Source organism: Aptenodytes patagonicus, chromosome 17, assembly GCF_965638725.1.
Source record: "Aptenodytes patagonicus chromosome 17, bAptPat1.pri.cur, whole genome shotgun sequence".
Lineage (NCBI taxonomy): Eukaryota > Metazoa > Chordata > Aves > Sphenisciformes > Spheniscidae > Aptenodytes > Aptenodytes patagonicus.
The window spans coordinates 8707887-8727608 of record NC_134965.1 but is presented as its reverse complement, the minus strand read 5'-3'; the positions used below and the strand labels follow the sequence as shown (position 1 = coordinate 8727608).

The 19722-nt window shown below is 40.4% G+C and overlaps 1 protein-coding gene across 4 annotated transcripts in view; it reads right to left on the bottom strand.

The window, feature by feature from the left end:
* Positions 1 to 776: 776 nt before the first annotated feature.
* Positions 777 to 19722, bottom strand: part of SPECC1 (sperm antigen with calponin homology and coiled-coil domains 1) — a 102925-nt gene continuing 83979 nt past the window's right edge. For 3 of the 4 annotated variants that reach the window (XM_076354946.1, XM_076354945.1, XM_076354947.1), the window contains 3 exons: positions 7625 to 7741; positions 6695 to 6754; positions 777 to 5917 (listed from right to left, as the gene is read on the bottom strand). In XM_076354946.1, coding sequence (XP_076211061.1) covers positions 5828 to 5917; positions 6695 to 6754; positions 7625 to 7741 — 267 coding nt within the window. In that variant the 3' untranslated portion in view covers positions 777 to 5827. The remainder of the gene's footprint in view (positions 5918 to 6694; positions 6755 to 7624; positions 7742 to 19722) is intronic. The other variant, XR_012996719.1, reaches the window with a different exon arrangement.

Below are 19722 nucleotides of genomic sequence, written 5' to 3'. Positions count from 1 at the left end.
TTCATTTTCCCTAGCAGTGTCACTAGTCAGATGGCGACAGTCAGTCTGCAAGATATGGACTCAATCAGGATGCTCTGGCTTCCTTTCAAAAGATCAGCAGCTGCCAGTCCTCTCTGTAGTGGGAAACAGAATAGTGCCAGGTCTGGTCACTGGCGTGCCTGCAGGATTTCAGTCTCTTACATTTGTATGGTTTGTTTCACTGGAGAGCAGAGGAATCTCTTTCTAGCACTACGCACGTACTGTGCTCATCCTCTGCATTGTGTGTAACGTCCCGTCGCTATCTACCAAGTGGACTGTACTCTGTGAGCTGTAACTCATCTTGCCTCTTAGCATACCGGTGACTTATTTTTATACTTACTCCAGTCAAGAGTCCTTGCTTCCACTTCTTGACTACTTCTTTCTTAATCCTCTAGTCATTTAAGAGCTCCCAATGCAGAGACGTAGGGGTCTCTTCTGTGTTCTTTCCTTGCCTTTGCACTAGGATGACTTCCTACTGTCTCTTCAATACTATTTGTTTCAGGAACGGAGATCTCTCTTGCACTCTCTTATCCCCAAGACAATCTTCTGAAAGGCATCCAAATGCATCTAAGTTACTTAAAAAATGGAACTTGATGTATTTATGAAAAGAAGATTCTGACCAAATTTTCTTTGCTACCAGCGTAGGAGAATCAATAAACCATGAGTATCTTTTAAAAACTCTCCTGGGAGTCCTGCTTCCCAGCAGACTGCAGAAGAATCTGTTTCGTATGTAGATATTTGAGACATTACAACAAACATCAGAAACAGAAAAAGATTTATTAGAAATATTACACAGATTTTTGCATCATACATTTTAATAATGTTAATCTTTAAATATTAGCATGTCCAAATCTGGCAATGCCTAGTATATACATTCTAATGTGCTCTTTGTATAAATTAGATTACGATGTAACATCTGTACCCAATAGAGAAAGCTAAAAGTACTTGACTGTTAGAGGCGATTATCCCATATGACAAACTCAAGCCTGGACCAACAATCAATAAAAACATTGTGTCCAGCACTGCCCAGTGGAACTTGGCGCACGTGCAAGTCAAAAACGTGGAGACCATCAGTTGAGAAAAATGTTAATTGCAGTTCAGTTATAAGCTTGATTCTACACCATACTGGTGAGTGAGTCTAAATGGCACTGGAGTTGGTAAAAAATAATATAGTCTAGCATAGTAGAAATTATTGCTGGGTTTAAAAACATCTTAATGCTCAGTGCCCTGAGTCTTTTTAGGCAAAAGCCCTCTTCTGACAGGAAAATGCATAATCTCATCCCATACAGACTCTGCCTTTTATCAGATACACAAGGCACAGCTTTGCAAACTGCTGGCCCCATCAGGCACTTCCTGCTGGAAGACCCGGTACCGTAAGCACAGAAAGATGAGGGAGGTGTAAACTACAACCGGATGAGCCGATGCTTCTATTTTCATTGCCAAGGAAGGGGGAAAGTCAGTGAAGCAAAAATGTAGATTTTGAAGGGTTCCAGGTTGGGAATCAAACAGGGAAGAAGCAATCATTCTGCCAGCGTGCACTTATTTGGTCTGGACAGAAAACTTGCACATAACTGGTTGCACATATAAAACAAGAAAAATCATAGAGAAAACCTGTAAAAACCAACCTCAAATTACAAAAAGAAAACCTGCCAAAACTCAAAGAAAGTGTGTCTCACTGAGAGGAAACTGAAGAACGTGCATAAGTCAAAAATCACTCTGCTTAGTACGGGTATCTTGCTGCAGCACAGGAAGAACTGGGAAATCTTTGTCCCCTTTGCATTTCCGTGACTGTCACAGGCACAGGAAGGGGAACCTGGCAACGGCAGCAAGCTCCGTGCTCTCTTCCCTCCTCATCTTCTGAGATCCACCCCAGGCTGCACTCTTAGGAGAAATGTCACTCAAGATGACAGTCAGTAAGGACTCTCAAGCTGGTGTCCTTTGCTGTCCACAAAGGCCCAGGTACGTATGTCCCATATATGCCCCTCTCCTCACACGCTGGACTTTCACTCCATTCAGTTTCATTGTGTACTTTCAGAAACAGCTCATCAGCCTTTCTAGAAAACCTTCTTAGAGGGCTGAGTCTGGGCTCGCTTCTCAACACCTCTGTACCTTCCCAAGCCAGGAAACAATTTGTACCTTCTATGATTCACCAGAAATTCTGGGAGTCAGATTGTATACTTTTCACACTTTAATCTCCTTTCCTCTCTAACAGCTATAGTACAACAGTCACACGATGCGATATCCCTCCACGGAACTTCACTGAAATCCCCATCCTAACCATTCTTCTCACGTGCTCATCCAAAATCAGCTATTTGGTGTCTTGTAGTCTGACAGACTACCCAAGTACACGCATACAAGCATGTGCAGGTATGTTTAAGAGTGACTGTATATTTAGGGAGCATATGGTGACATGGTGAAGAGATTTCATCTGCCTGCATCAGGGAAAGATCCATTACTCCTAAGAGGCAAAATCAGAAAGGATTTAGGCAGTTTAGGCAAACTGTTACTGATAAAATGCGTTACACCATCCACGTCATATCATCACATATTCCATTCTAGGACATTTTCAGAGGATTCTCAGAACTTCTATGAAGACTACCCCTATACCCTCTAGCTTAACTTAATTAACAAACTCTCTAATTTTAAAAGCAGCTAGAACTTTAATTTTGCAGTTGAAATTTGAGATGTCTTACAAGGGCCTGCATATTTTCTGAAAATCAGGCTGGTCTGCAGTATCTTTTGCGGGACAAATTTAAATTCATATTCAAATTTTAAGGCAGCATGAAAAAAACAACAGTAATTTCTGAAAATCCAGGTCTAGAAATGTAACTGTGCAAGATTCAAAAGGAAGAAAAAATACAGTTAAATGAACAAATAAACAATATTCTTAATCTCAAAAAATAATCTGGAAGAGCATCTCTCAAAGTATCAGCATTTCAAAATTTTGCAGGTTTGAGGACTGGAAAATAGCATTGAGCGAATGGTGAAACTGAGTATGTTCTTCCCTACTGACAGCCAGCTCCTTGTTCTAACTCCTAGATAAGTAAAACATTTTTAAGAACATACCATTAGAATTGAGTAGAATTAGTGTTTGGTCTATGCTACTGGGGGGCATGGGAGAATAAGCTGCAGAAAGATGACAGAAACATTGCTTTGCAAAAATAATTTGAAAAAAAAAAGCTGCTAGATCAAACAGAATGGTTTGTAAGGTTAGAATAAGTCTTGGAGGAACAGATCAGAATAAACGTCAGAACAGCGCTTGAAGCAAATGATACTGACACATTAGGTGACATACATATTTAGTGTACGTCTGGCAGTCACACGGAACACACGCTTGCAGTGACCAGAGGGTTAAGATTATCTTTCTTTTTTAGATCAAGTGGAGCCCGCTGACTTTGACATGTTTACCAGACACTGGGAATTAAAACAGTTTTTCTCATCCCTGCAAGTGCCCGATCCAAAGCCCACTGAGGAATACGGAATTTTCTGTGTTGACTTCACTACGCTTTGAACTACAGCCCGTTGGAGAGAATTGGGATCTCTGCCAATGGATACCTCAAGGGAAAAGAGCCTGCTGCATCCACAAGGCAATGGAGCTCTGCAGTGTGACTGCCTTCCTAAACAAACTCTGCTTAGCAGCTATTTTTCTCTTCCATCTTATCACGTAACAGGAGACTCGTATCTAAGTACACTTAGAGCAACTCATCCTATGTCCTCTAGGGATGGCAGAACATATGCTGAAAAATACTGGAGAGTTAATTCAATCAAGAAAGCACTCTCTTGCAAAAAAATAACTCTGGTCAGCATTTGCAACTGCTTTCTCACAGTATAGGATGACACAAAAGAGTGCAAGGGCACTTTAAGTGCGTGCCACTGTCCTTTTTTATCACACAGACTCTCAAAAGATTGGAATCAGACTTTCCTGGGGGCGATGGATTAGAATAAATGTCAGACTAAAACTAAGAGCAAGCAATGCTTTTCTCCTCCTGTGAAATAGGCACACACTGCATTCCTCCAACTTCCTTTCTGTTCAATACACTCACTGACATCTGTCATCTATCCCTTAATCCTGTATTTTGCTGCGAGAAAACCAAAGTCTGAAATAGGTTGTTTACTAATTAAATAATATTAAAAAAAACAAACAACAAAGCGCTGTGGGGAAGCCAGAGGCTGAGATCAGCCACCTGCAAAGCCCCAGAAAACCCGAAACCAAGTTTCTTCTGTGAAGTTGCTTGTTTCTATTTCATGAGCCTTTTTTCAGGAGTTAAGAGCAGCGAGCACACACTATTATTTTTTGTAAGAGAGAAATGATCCCTAGCTCCTATGATTAATATTCGCAAAGCATCAAGTCTGGTCACAGGGTTAAACATGCTAACTAAACAACAACTTTCTTCTACCAGCATAATCTAAAGCAGCTAGGCAGCCTTCTATGAAGTCCTGTACAAAGCATGCTCTCCAAGACCGGCTCCTAGAACAAATTAAGCAGCCTGTTTGATCCTGCTATTCTTGGAGACAAACAGAAAATTTAACTTCATGAGGTGAAATAAGAGGAAGGGTATAATGGAAATTAAACAGTATCTTTCAGACATTTTACTAACAGTATTATTGAGTTGGAAAGCTATTCTCTGGCGCCTTAGAGATTTCCATGACACAGGGAGGGGTTCCAGTTACTCTTTGTAACTTGTGGAGTGAAGTTGCAACTTCCATTGGTACTAATATATTACCGTGTTCCTTTACAGGGTAACATCATTTCTAAGCATGTAACAGTGTTCTATGGACTACATTTTATTGGACAGGGCACAGGCTGTCTCAAGATTAGTGCCTCTACACAGCAATTACATATCTGTGCTGATTATACAGGATCAACACAGAAGAAAAGTTACTCAATCCACAAAAATATGAACGACTGAGATGTCACTGTATTGCTTAGAGTCACCACCTGATTACTGGCACCTTGCAAACTAAAGCTAGTAACTTGCATTTGCAATATTCCTATGATAACTGTGCCTGCACAGTCAGCTGGGAAACCAAGCTCTGGCTTCCTGTAGTAATCAAGTAATGAAGTTGTAGTAATAAAGCTATTTTTTCCTCAGAGATTGCTTCTGTTTGATCTGAAATTAAGTCCCAGCACCTAACAGTATCTTTTAGAGTTCTTTCACTAACTGGTGATGGAACAGAGCGTGGTTTCTGAATTACAAATGATCCTGTTATTATCCTGCTGGTTAAGCTATGACAAGCAAACTAGTATACTTACTGGGTCAGATGCGTGAGAATAACTCAGGTTAAGGTTCTACACACTTATGTGCATCTGTCCTGATGTTTTATAAAATATATGGAGGCAAGAAAACAACATGTATTCGGGATGAGTTAAGCATGTTTTGGCAAAAAGAGCATTTTTTGTGAGCTTTTGTATTAATATTAATCTCCCAGCCTCCCTTGAGTGCCAGCATAGTCCACACTGATTTAGAACTTCATTTTGTAGTAGGTCTCCTGTTGGTGGAGTCTGGTTTGAGGCAAACATTGTTTAGCACAAGGGATCCTCTTCAGAAATATCCCACGCGTGTTCAGAAATGCTTTGCAATTTCCATGTGGGAATAAAATTACAGATGAATTTGATTTGTATAGATGGACAATGGATATTTATTTGGTTGCAGTCCCAGATGTAATCAAAATTGTGGAAGAGCTTTCTTTCAAACTAAGAGCTTAGGTTGGTTGTGGAAGAGGAGCAAGCGGATTTTTAAAGTGATCGAGTGCATCTGTAGCATTCTTTGTTCTCTTCCCCACTTCTGTCCACCTCTTGCTCTGCATCTCAGGTCTCAAAGTACTTGTAAATTTGGGCGACGTACTGCATCACACTCTGCCAGTCTGGCCTGTCTGTGTACATCATCTCACTGAGTTCCTGCACAGGACAGACACATTGTCAAAACTTAGTCAAGCACCACCACCGGGAACATCACTGGGTCCTCTGAGTAGCTGTGGCTATTGAACACTACTTCTGCTTCCATTCCAGAGCTCCTTAAAGCCACATACAGTATAAAAGTCCATGGGAATAATCTACTGGCCTACTGCAATTCTGAAACTCGTTAACAAACTAGTTAAACAGCCATATGCATTTTACATTCTGAAAAGATTTCTTCCATCTGCAATCAAAAATCAATTCTCTATATAACTTCATTTAAATTGCTGCTTCTTTGCATGTCTTTGGTTCTATATTTAGCTCATGAACCCCATAATATTTTTTCCTTCATATTAAACTTATCTCTTCCTTGTCATCATATTGTTGATTTTAGAAAAGGCTTTTTAAACAGTTTAACAAACAAATTATCCTTCTGTTTCTTAAAAGGCTAAAACAAAAGGAAAGAAAATGGTCTAACAGGCAAGTCTGCCCATGAAAATAGGAATCATCTGGAATCGGCTTCCAAGAGGAGGACATAATCAGTACTCTGATTTCAATACTAGATGACCTCCAGAAGTCCCTTCAAATTATATTAATTCTATGATTCTACAAATTCTTTCTGGAAGTTCTCCTAAAACTATGAACTTTCAGAGATGGTGGTGCAGCCTCCCCTAACACTACGTGAACATTTTCAGTGCAAGCTGACTGACGGGCCACATGGCAACAAAAGCTTTGGAACAGTGTATGCAGCAAATCTTCCCTTACTAAAAGGTTACTCACCAGGCTGGGTTTGATGCCTACACTTTCAGCAGCTTGAAATGCTAACAGCAGATTTCTCTTCTGTAAAAAAAAAAAGTTCAAAAGGATTATCATCGAAGTATGATTCCTGAGCCCTACCTTCCATCTGGTTAATCAGTAAGTTTAAATGAGCAGGTATATTTGAAAACTGAAAAACACTAGATTCGATACTTTGACATAGACACTTTTTTGTATTAGTAAGGTATACTCACAAATAAGCTCTTTGCCTTTGAATAGCTCATCTACTTTTGTCCAAGCTACAGCCCTCTGGTTTTGACAAATAGGTTCTTGTGAAACTGATTATAACTGGGCAAAAAAACCCCACCGAGGTTCTGTCAGTTATTATGAGTGAATGGTTTCTGAAGAGGTGTTAACTAAAATAAGGCATTCCTGTATATAGTATAATTCTTATTGTAATAGATACTAGCTGTCTGAAGTAAATCCAGGTTCCTCCCCTTTGTGAGGGGAATGTGCTGACATGGTCTGACTTTTAGATACATTGCTGTCCAAGTAGTTCAACAAATGATCTGTCTGCCTACTGATCCAGCCCTTTTAATGTGTGCTGCTAACTCAGGAGTCCAGAAATGCTTTAGCCTTTCCAAAGGGATGCTGTCTTCATGCTTATCGCAGCACTCACTGGATTCAGGCAACTTGCCACTAACTTTTTATCCAGTAGTCCCTGCATTTCTCTCTGGGAGCTCACTCTTGGTTTCCTTCCTCTTTTCATTCAGTCTGTTTGCTTTGTAAGTTCTCAGCTGATACTTGTCTCTTACTGTTGCTCCCATCTACTTATTTTGCATCAATCAAGAGCAAGATCTTGCAACACTGTGTCTCCACCACATATCCATCAAAATGCATCATGTTCACTGTGAATTCAGCAAATGATGTAGAAGCAGGTAGAACAAAACTTACTTTATCCTGGCTGTTGAGCTCCTGGTAAGGAATATGTGCAGGCAAATACGTGTGCAGGAGAGCGCAGAAGGCCAGCCCATCGCTCCAGCTGCTGCTGAAGTTGGTAATATCAATATTCTGTAAGAGAAAACATGAACCATCCCTGAACAGTGCTACACAACAAAAAAATCTCCAAACAATAGTTTTTATGCAGTCATTAAACAAAAACTCGGAGTATTAAAGGAACACAGGTTTACATTTTCCATTCTCCCTTTCTTTCTCATGTCAAGTAGAAAGATACCAAGTAGGATGGCAAGTTTCAAAGTCCTGAATAAGGGATTATTAAGGAGCCAAATGTTTTTCACACCAGGCCCCAAACAGAGAGACTCTCCCCAGTGCTTTCTAGAAGGTGAGAAATACCGTGTGCAGCACATGCTGCAGCTGCAATCTTCCTGTGCTGGCAAGAGGAAGGACTTTATCTTGTCCCTTTCAATTACAGAATGGCATAAATATGATTTCTCCAGCACCTACAACAGAAGTTATTGGTATTTTAAAATGGTGTTTTGTAATTGATTTCATGCTTCCTTGTCTCAGGATGTGTAACAGAGGGATGGATTTGTAGAACGATGAGGCAATGTAATCAATGTATTTCACCACTGTTATCTTTCTGATATTACACAGCAGATACATGCTTTAATGAGAACGAGTAATTAACAATTATGACTTGATTCAGCCCCTTATCAAAAATGATATTAAACTGATGAAATACCAACATAGTCCTCAAGCCCTAAATAAAGAATGTGCTTACTTGTATGTGAGAGGGAGGCTCAAACTTGGCAACAGCAACGGCTGAATGGGCAGCTTTCCAAGAGCTGGGCAGATGTGCCCAGTTTGCAGTCATTTGCATGAATGCATGCCTGCATTCTCATATTCTTTATCAATGCAGCATCTTTCATCTGCACATCACAGAGCACTTAACAAAAGGCAGATAAAGAATGAGAAGTCTGAGATACAGAATTTAATCACCTACCCTAATTCACAAAATGAGCCATAAGTAGTTGAGGAGAGAACAGAGGTTTCCTGATGCTCACTCTCCTACTACCATAGTCACTGGCAAATAAATGTGGCTGTGTCACTGGTAACAAGTACAATACAAGATCCTTACGGAACAGAAACAAACAGAAACCTTTAAATCTTGTCTTCACACATTTCCTAACGTGACAACAAGGCCAAGTTTGCTTGAGGAAGCAATGTTTCAGGGGGCATGGATATATTAATAAACACCCAATTGAAACCCCAGAGCTGAGCTAGAAAAAAAAAATCTGACTTGTCTGTAGCAACACTCCCACCACTGCCAGCTCCAACAGGAGGGCAGTGGAAAGGAAACATTTTGAAAGAAATAGTCTAATATGGTTGCAAGTTTAAATGGTCAAAAAACATCTTCCTTCCCCTTGTTGCTAGACAGTGGGATTCTTCTTTGCTAGTCACGTAACTTACTACAAGGGTACGCTCAGGTGCACAGAGGAAACCCAGTTTCCCCACTCGTGACAACTGAAGTCTAGAACGTGCTATGTTCAACAGGTGGATTTAGAGTGATTACAGAAACAGAAACTGGTATTTTAAAATCAGCCCATCTGTAAAGAACTCCTTAAAATACAAAGATTACTGGGGGTACAGAGTGCACTCGGGGTTCTTCACAGGGATTCTTTTGCGAGGCACAGCTACAGTTAAACATACTTGTGGCCCAGTTCTGATCCTGTGAACAAGGTGACCTTTCTAATGCTCTTGTTTGCACTGACTGGCCATACCAGCACACTAAGGAATTCTCATGGCTAAGTTTTGCTGCTGTAGTAGCAGCTGTAGCTCCAAATACCAGCTAGAAACAAAACAGTGAACTAAGTGATATCGCTTAGAAAAGTAACAGCTGCTGGAGCATGGAAGGCTCCAGGACATGATGGTACTGCACCATCTCTCACACTATAGCAAGTGTGGAGCTACCCTCAAATCATTCTCGCCAGCCACATCTTCCTGTGTGCTGACCTTCAACTCAGACTTTCTGCCACTTCATTTTCTTTATTTAGCTATTTTCCGGTTTCTTTCAAGATTCCCCAAAAGGCAAAGCTTTTACTGCATCTCTCGTACAAAAGCTAATGCAGACGCACTAAAACGCAGACAGGAAGTATTTTAGCATATGCTCTTCACTTACGATGCCTCACTGATTAGTTGTCCATCCTGGATTTTGTCCAGTCAGACAGGATTTCAGATTAGTAATAAATGTCCATAACCGAACATGACTCAAATTGAAGCAGTACAGAATATTTCAGGTTAAGATACTCTGGCTGTAATAAATCTACAAATCTAATGGGCTCAGAAAGCAGGCCATCAGCAGCAGACATTACCGCACTGCACCAGCCACCACATTGTATTTTGCTCTATTAACATCTGTCAATGGAGATAAAAGCAAAGCGACATAGTGGCTGGATACCATCACAAGAAAAAAATATTTTTCTCTGAAAGCTGTCTTGGCTTTGCCTAATCCATAAAGTTGCACCATGGAAGTCCAACTTTGTGTTATGGAATTGGCTGAAGCTGGATTACTCTGCTTTCTTGACGTTTCAGACAAACAAGCTACTTACTATTTATCAATCTGCAGCTAGTGGGAAAGGACTGACTGCCAAATTACAGAAGTGTTTTTACTGAGGCCAATATATTTTATCAGCAAATAGCCTACCATCAAATGCCAATATGCTCATTTTATATTGCATGATAGAAATGGAAAATGGAGGTTGTCCCCCTGCCTCTGCCAAAGGCCATGGAAACCGGAACAAACAAAGCCTTAGGTTAGCAACAGGACTAGACAAAAAGGCAAGCCATGTTTGTGTGGGAACGTTATATTCTATCCTCGTTTTCACAATGCTATTATGAGAGACACATGCGATACAAAACTGTTCCTTCCTACAGTATTTCACCAGCCCAGCATCAGTTTGATAATTTCACTCGTCTTTGTAGTTTTAACTATACCTAAAACTCATCTCTAGATATTGTTAGATGGGAGGAGGAGAAAAGTAGTACTAATGTCTACAATAGAATCAGAACTAGGTCCAAAAGTCCTCACATCTCCAACAGCATTGTCCAGCCAGTCATCTTCAGTAATTCTTGGATCCAAGTCTTACAAACAAGCAAAAGTTCAAGGATGGGGTTCTGCTTGACAATACTTAAACCACAGATGAAATCTACTGCGAAGTGGTATGTCATGATCAACAGAAAAAACAAATTCAAATCTGAATTTTTGTCCTAAATGCAAACCCAAAATGAATGTTCGAAGGTTCAGCTCAACTGTTCAGTTAATAGTACAACAACAAACACTTAGACATACTCAAAGCCACTTAGCTGCCATTTTCACATCCAACAAGCATCAGAGAGTTGTGGTTTTTTCCTCTAAACAAATGCATTTCCATTTCATACATGGTATAAACCCCTCTCTGCCATTTCATCTTGGATTCTGTGTTAACTACTTTTCAATTTGGGATACAAGGACATGGTAAATGAAAAGTGATCTTCTGTGTTTGGCTACACTGCAGCTTTACTTGTAATACCTCCCCACTACACCACACCAAGAGGAATTAAGTCAAAATAGAGGCACCCTGATTTCTCGGAAAATCTCTGGCTCTGTTGAAGCCAGGGGGGAAAAAGAAAAAAAAAAAAAAGGAAAACAATTTAGGGAATGAACACCTTGGAAACTATTCACTTCTCTTGATTATTTTGGCAGTGGAACCTGTCTCAGTCTTTCTGCCACACCCCTCTATTCCTCAACACACAGTCCATGAATATGTGGGAGCTATTCGTGTACATGCTGGTTGACAATGTACACTTCCAAACTGCAGGGTGGAGAGTTTGGCAATTTCTCCGTCTCCCAGTGTGCTTACAGCAGAGCCCCCACCTCAAGCTCTGAAAAACTGCATGTGGCTTCTCATGAGAGATCTAGAAGTTAACCTATGTAGGATGGCACCCTTTAGGAGGAAGATGCACCATCAGAGTGTATGCAGAATGAATATAGGGAGAAATATTAAAATGGAATAGGGACTGCAGATCAAACTTGAGTGGTGCTCATTACGCAGGGTGAAAAATTTGCCACCATATGGTCATAGTATGTCTCATGGTCACTAGTACCCCGATGCCTATCTTTAGCATGCCATCAGTGGACCCACACTGGTGGACATCTGTACCAGAGATTAACCCCTGGCCCATGGGTCACAGGGTGCTGAGTAGCTTAGGTCTGCAGCACTCAGGGTTACCAAGCTTCCTTTGAAGCAGACATATCATATCCATATTACACAGCACTTGACCTGGGTCTTCCATGGTGCTGCTAAGAAAATGATTGGGGAAGTGGGGGTGGTGTAGTTGAAAATCTTGAAAGAACACAAAAGTCAGGCCAGAAAAGGGGTGTTTTTATAGCATGATGACATAACCATCTTTACACACCCTGTGTGGAGTGGCAAAAAGGAGCATGGAAAGATGTGAGGGTACAAAGTTTGCTGGGATAGTGGTAGAGTACTGTGTAGAGCACAGAGGTGTCCAGACTAAACCATTTCCAGTGTAGTTCCTAGGCTTCTTGTCAGTGAAAATAGTTCATTCACTTCAAACGAAAGCTCATGAGTGAACTACTATATATGAACTGGGAATATTAAGAGACTGGGATCTGGAAGCACACCAGGGAGTGCAGTTATCTGAAAGTACCGAAGTACCCAGTATGGTTCATTTCTATGAATATTAAAGTACCTGACATTAAGCAAAGTAAAAAAAAAAAAATCCAGGCAATGTTATTTAGAGAGCAAATGTATTATCTATGATATTAGTGGCAGGTCAAGTCTAAAAGACGCTAAACACCTGCAAGTCATTAACCTCAGCCCCCCACCCCAGGAACAGGACCTTTGCTTGCAGATAACAGAGAGCTATGAGAGCCACAGTAAAGACACACAGGGAAATCTGCGTGCTCTGTTCTCACTAAAAACAATTTCTTGTTTATCTGAGGAAAAAACAACCACCCCACTAGATTTCACTAGATCTTTGACTCCAAGTCTTCAGTAAAAAGCAACAATGACATCATACACTCTTCATTACAGCCTGAGTATGTTAAAATACTGACAGAAGATAGTCCCACTATGCAGATGTTACTGTGCCCACAGCGATGGCTCTCTGAGTCATAATTTTCTCTGTAAGACCCAGAATTATAAATTATAAGACATGAATCAGCTTGAAGCTAGTCTGGAACTCCGTGGAAGAAAATCTGCAATAAATATGACCTTAGCATCATTCTTCCCAGCCTCCCCCCTCAGCATACAACGTGCCCTTCTGCCTCTTAGAAGTCATTGGTACAGAACGGCACACCAGGAACATGCCAGAGTGGCTAATTATTGAGGTTCAGCCCATACAGAATATAAACATAAATACTGAAGACAGAACTAGTTAAAATAAATATATTGAATGAACCAAAGGGAATTGCCTTGTTTTTAATAGCAGCTCCCCCTTAACTGGCTCAGCTTTCTGCAATCCTTCCTGCCTACCAGAGACCCACATCTCCTCCTCAGACCAAAAGTCTTACAGCTCAGTGTTTTCACATGGTTATATTCAGACACAGATGTCCGAACAGGAACCTCCTTTTCATGAGCCACATCTCTGCAAATTTGAACCTTGACCTTTCTAATGTAAAATCTGATCAAGGTACCTTGAAAAGCAACTTCCGAAGATTACCTACACCAACCTTTAACAATAGCTGCATGAAACTGCAAATCTAATTTGGATTTATTACACCCTAATTGACTGGGGACATGTTAGTGGGCTTCAGCCAAAGAGGTTCTATCAAAGGAAGTATATGACCTTCAAGCTCTGGATAGGCAAGTTCTAAATACTTCCTAGGAAGCAATACAAGTGAAGAAGGGCTCCTTTTAGCATGACCTAACCTTCTGAGCAAACAAAACGCTCCAGTTCATCTAAAATGCTCCAGCAAAGATATGAAACATCTGGGCAATCTACTGGAAATATGGGTGAATTAGAAGTGTGGTCAGGTCCAGTTAACACGGATGAAAGGCATGAATGCCTAAAATTAAAGACTGCCTGGATTCTTCTGTAATTACAGGGTGCACCCAGATGACTTGGACAATTGCACACAGCTATTTTCAATGGGTAGCTGCAAGTCTAAAGTGATTTGCATATCACATTTAGTCAATCTACTACCAGGAACCTTTCTGAATTATCTTACAAATCTTTCTCTCTTAAATGGAATACACAATAGTAATGCCTCTTGATTAAAAAAAAAATAAAAAATCCAGAATAACTTGTGGAACAGCAATACTGTTTATTGTATAGAGATTAAGTGGCTAGCCAAGATTGGGAAGGAAGCCAAATGACCTTCTATCCTCCAGGCTGTATTAATATCCCTAGTTCAAATGGTTCAGGCAGCTGCAGTCTCCATAAGAACTGTTTTAACCTTTCTTTGAAACTTTGTGTTTCTATCCCCATCATCTGTATTTCTAATGCTTCTACCAGCCATGTCAGTAAGTCACGCATCTTACTGCTGATTACACGTGTATGAAACAACATAGCTCAGATAACATAAAATGCTATGTGAAAACGCTGTTAAATTATGTAATTACAGCACAGTGAAATGATAAGGAACCGGTGCCAGCTCTTTAAAGGTTATCCCATTTACTACATTCCTTTTTATAAAGAAACCCCATTTCCCATCACATTCCTAGGTTCTGTTTGCTCCTTGCTCCACTGCTGCCACAGGTGTTGCCTTGGGTTTACCATTTATCATTTGCTTCAGTAAGTGTGATTTAATGAGCCTTCTTAGCATAGACAAGACATTAGAAAGAGAGCTTATGACTATATTTTTTTGCAAAAGCATCAAACATCAGTTGACCACAGTAGTCACACGGACATTTAAAAAGAGGAAATTTAACAAGCTTATTGTCATGCATCCTACACAAAGATTTTTCAGCTCCCAACTATTTTAGTCTCTCAAAAGCCAGAGATCTGAGAAGATACCAAAAAGTCAGGCATGTCCAATTTTCTTCATTAACTTCCCTAGCTGAGTCAGACTGGTAAGAATAGGTCGCATGATGCTCTCTGAAGTTCTCTGAGACAGGAGTTGTCTCAGAGACGTCATTCAGAGTAAATTGTAAAGCCATTCTAAAATTATTTGTGCACTCTTCAAGCTCAGCTCTTTCTTCATGAAGTATTGAGGAGGTCCATGACCTCTACAAGGCAGCTTAGTTCTGGTATTTTGATTACAAAAGAGATGTGGTGCTGCTATAGCTAAAGTTTTCATAAGAATAAAAAAAATGAAAGTAGTACCAAATGGGAGATATTTAAGGTAATACACAACAAAGTAGTTATGTGACCTCCCATTTCCTCTGCTTGCAAGGTGAAAAACAGTTACTACTGACACTTAAATCATCACTAACTGTACATATGAGTAACCTCCCTAATGAGCCAAATAGCATCCATTCATGCCCATCAGATCTATGGCTCCCAGCACTGTGTGGACTGGCAAACATTTCACTATACTTTCTTCACACTTTTAGGTTTTTTTGCATTTGAATACATAAAGACTGACTTTTAAAAATGAAAACAAATTCTGGTGAACAAGGGTTGAGAGGAGTTGCTGGCGCAGTGCACATAACACACAGTGAATGTATTTGAACCTTTCCTAGCAAATAATGAGTTGTTTCAAATGCAAATTACCCCATGACAACATTCTCATTACTAAAAGTCACCTACTTCAAAGGTCTCACTAAAGGCTAGTAAAGTAACAGGAGTTTGTACATATTCCTCATTTTGGGTCTTAATTTATCACTTTGCACACCAGCTTCCACTTGAACGGGGGCGAGAGAGAGAGAATGTATAATGCTGAGTTCACAGGGAGCTGGCTTTTTATTACACAAACATACAGGACCAAATGAGAGCTGGTATAAGCAGAAGCAATGTTATGGACATCTCTGGGCCATTTCAGAGATGAGGTAATGGTGACAAAAGAAATATATCAAGTGTGACTGGTACTTCTGTAATTTACACCACTGTCACATTCAGTGAGCGGGCAAAACAAGATATTGATGAGTTCTTATTTTCGCTATGCATCTCTTTTCTGCTCTTTAGTATAAATTATACTTGTTATGCTCACCTGCTGAAAGCCAACTCCCTGCTTGCTACACAACTAACACTTCCATCAGTTTTCTCACCGACTCGTATAAATGACACCACTGCTGAATGCCACAGAGAAGAAACAGACTGGGCTGTGTTCCTTCATTCCCAAGGCTGCAAGAGTGAAGATGCAGCAGCACAGCTCCAAGGACCACACAGATACTCTGAGGAAGGAGGGAGGGAGAGAGGGGGAGGAACTAGCTCCCCTCTGTGTCCCAGACAGCAGCACAGCTACTTCCTGCCTGCAGCCCTGGTGCAGAATTGCTAATGACCACACTGACTGCTCCCGCAGCTATTTCTAATAATCTGTATTGAGAGTTCAGAGATTAGCCACGTCCTGGAATTCCTGGGCAGAGGGGTAGGCTGCAGACTGCAGCAGGCTCACAGTAAAGGATGGAAACAAGGTGGGGAGAGGTCCCAACAGCAAAGGATATTCATGGAACAGGCAGCAGGGCTCAGCTCTCTCCCAGTTAAATTCATGGTTTGGAGCTGTTCCAGCTGGTGACCAATCAATTCAGTGTTTTCACTGATTGTCATTGCATCCAGGCAACACAAGGAAAGAGTCTTGGACTTTGGGATGGATAGAATGTAAATGCTATTTTTAAAATTACCCAGCAGGATAGAAAGTTAGGCATGAGAGAGCTGCATGGGCGTTTATTTTATCCCTCCAATCAAGAGACTTGTATTTGTTTACAGGATAAAGCCCCTTATGTGAAAAAAGGTAGAACTTGGCCCAAGTTATTTGGCTACACTGGAGAAGCACGTTTATGCATTGGCATCACTGTGAAGGGGGCTTGCACATTGGTAATCAACCTGATTATTCCCAACATGCCATGATTTGGCTGCTGCATTTATTTTCCAGACCCAACCCTGGGTCCAGGTGGGACATACAGAGAAACTGCATGTACACATTCAGCTATAAGTGGTCTTATTTAGAAAAAGAAAACATTTATTCTGGAAAAAAATTTGGAATATCTTGAAATTTTAATTTCATTAATTAATTTTTTATTAGTTAATTTTTTATTATTTATTTTATTTTCATTAATTAAAAACTCTCAAGATTGCCCTTTTTATCAGAGCATTCTTCCAAATATTACTGAAACTCATCATCATCCAATGATGTATGATATGATAATCTATATTTTAACAGCTAGGGAAATCAAGGCAATGGTATTATACAAGACTGCCAAGGTCACAAAGATGGTCCAAAGCAGACTTGGGAGCAAAATTCCTGACCAACTTATTGTCAATTTTTATTTAAACACAGGATAATCCCTCCTATCTCAATAGCTATCACCAAGACTCCCTTCAACTTTTGATAGATAGGAAAAGTCTCTCTGAAGTCAACATCCTCCTCTTTGGCAAAAATCAGAGAAACACAGAGAGCGCCAGAAATTTCACCCATTCCTCGGAAACTCACAGAATATACTAACAACTTCCTGGGAAAAACCCATTGCACATACACTCTACTTCTAAATGTCAGAATGCTACAAGTACTGTAGACGCAGAGCTCTTTGTAAGCATGTGCACCCTCCCATAACAGAAGAGAGATGCTAGCATATGGCACTTCAGGGTAAGCGTCATTGTTCACCAGAGAAGAACTTTGTTGCATTAATGGTATTGGTAAATATTAAGACAGACAGCTTTTTCCTGCTTGCTCAGCAGGCTCTGGCCATCAGCCTCTAATCTCAGGCACACAGGTTGGTGTGGCAGAAGAGAAATCTTTACAGTCCTCCCCAGAAGAGACTCTGCCATGAATGCTGCTTAGAATGAATGGATGGCTGCCGTTTAAACCTGGAGGGGTTTTGTTCAGTGTTTTTCTTCACCCACATCACACAAACTGGGAGTTATTTGTTTTGCTGTTGATCTTCAGCACGCAAGATCACAGCACTGTGGGAGTCCAGCCTTTCCAGACTGCACATTAACTGTGCCTAACAGCAGATGGGATTTACCTCCTATCCTTGCTGCTTAAAAGGTCTCACTTGGAAAGGTGGCCAGAAAACCTGTACATCCACTCCTCGGTGTTACTGATGAATTATGGAGTGCCACCGCTTAGGTAGTTCTCATGACTAGTTAAATATTTAGATAGAAACCTGGTTAATGTTGATATAAGAGAGAGAGATTGATACAATTTGGAAACATACTGAAACAGTTTTATGCTACTTGTTGACACAAACACAAAAAGTAATGTAGAAAAGGGTAAGAGAATCACTCCCATACCCAAGCGCACATCTTGTGACGCAGAAACAACTGGGTTCTTCTCTGTATTTCTTTAGAACAGTGCACAGCTGTGCTGGGATTCTCAAGGCTTTAAAACTAAGCTCCATTATGTTAGTGTCAAAGGAAGTGTTTGACCGACTGTTCTACGAGCCAAGTCCCAGGAATTATATATTCTGCCCAGGTTCAGAGGGTTGATCCTGGTTTTTGTCCCATTCAGCTATTTGATTCTTTACTAGAACTGCCAGCCTGAGCACCAACCCTGAGGACTGTGGTAGCGTTTGCAGTATAGTCTCTGTTCACTCCCTGTGGTCCAAGACGGTGCGTAACGGAAGTGTAAGTGAGGCAAAACGTTCAGTCGAGACTTAAAGATTGAGACAGTAGTTGCTTAAGCAGAAACATAATGTCAACTACCCACACTAATGACGTACAAAGAAATAACAGACTTCTTGTTTCTAAATATAATCCTTACTTTCCAGAATAAGGAAGAAACCATCAAACACGGACACGTTAATGTACAACTGGCCATGAAGGAGCTTTTGGATTCCTATAAAGTCCCCACAGCGTGCAGCCCCAGGAATATGCCTTCTTGATGCATCAGCAGTCAAAAAATAGTCATCCTGGCTGGCTGTCCTAGCAGCAGAGCCCACCTCCCTAATGAGAACGCGTTGGCCCCATGACCACTTGACCAAAGGAAATACGTTATGTCCTCGTCAGCCTATCTGCATTTGTACATCTTTGGGCCACACAATCTGTGCTGGATCTCAGCCAGCCAGCAAACGAGTCAAAAAAATATGAGAAAAAGCAGGGGATAATATCATGGAATAGGGCTTGAGAACAAAGAGGATGTGGAGGAAATACTGTCTAGTACAAAAAGAAAACGAATGCAAATTCCTGTGAGAAAAAGAAAGCCAAGTTCATAAACAAAAAGCTAGTATTAGTCTGAGTTTAAACTGAATACAAAAGGGTAAAAAGCTTTATATTACATCCACTGCCAAACCACTAGTCAACCCGTCTCTTGCTATAATTACTTGACAAACAGCAAATAGTGCAACAACCTCTATTTTTCTCCCTAAGCTTTTGCATCTTTGCTACATGAAGAACGTAGTACTATGCAGAGACACCAACTTTTAGATAGTCTGATATACCAGCTTTATGCTTCTAGTAGTAAAAGCATTCAGAATTACATTTAATGACTTTTAGGTTATGTTCAGAAGTAATTTGTTTCCAATTTCTGTCTCTCAAGGCTGGAATAGTCATACATAGTGGCAATACTTCAGGGTAGGGTTTTTTCTTCCTTTTGAATAGCTGAGGCACTATACAGGAAAGGCACTTTTATTAATATATATATATAGCAAAGACAAAGGTTGAAGTATTTAGGCTCCTCTTAATGCCAATCTATATTTCTGGAAACTATGCAGGCTGCAGTCTCCATCAGGATATTTCACCAAAGCCCTAAAACTATCTGTGTTTTAAGAAAAGAAAGCTTCAGAAAACCAATTCACAACTTTTGAGGCAAATATTCAGAATAGTTGGGCATACAGATATTTGTATTTTGCTAATTTAGACTAAACAATACAATGTCAGAGTATCACCCTAAAAATAGTTCCTACATATTCCTAAGCATACTTTCTAAAGCTGCACAGTGTTCCTGGGATCTACTGCAAAGTCAAATAACTCCGAATAAGGCATGGAAACAA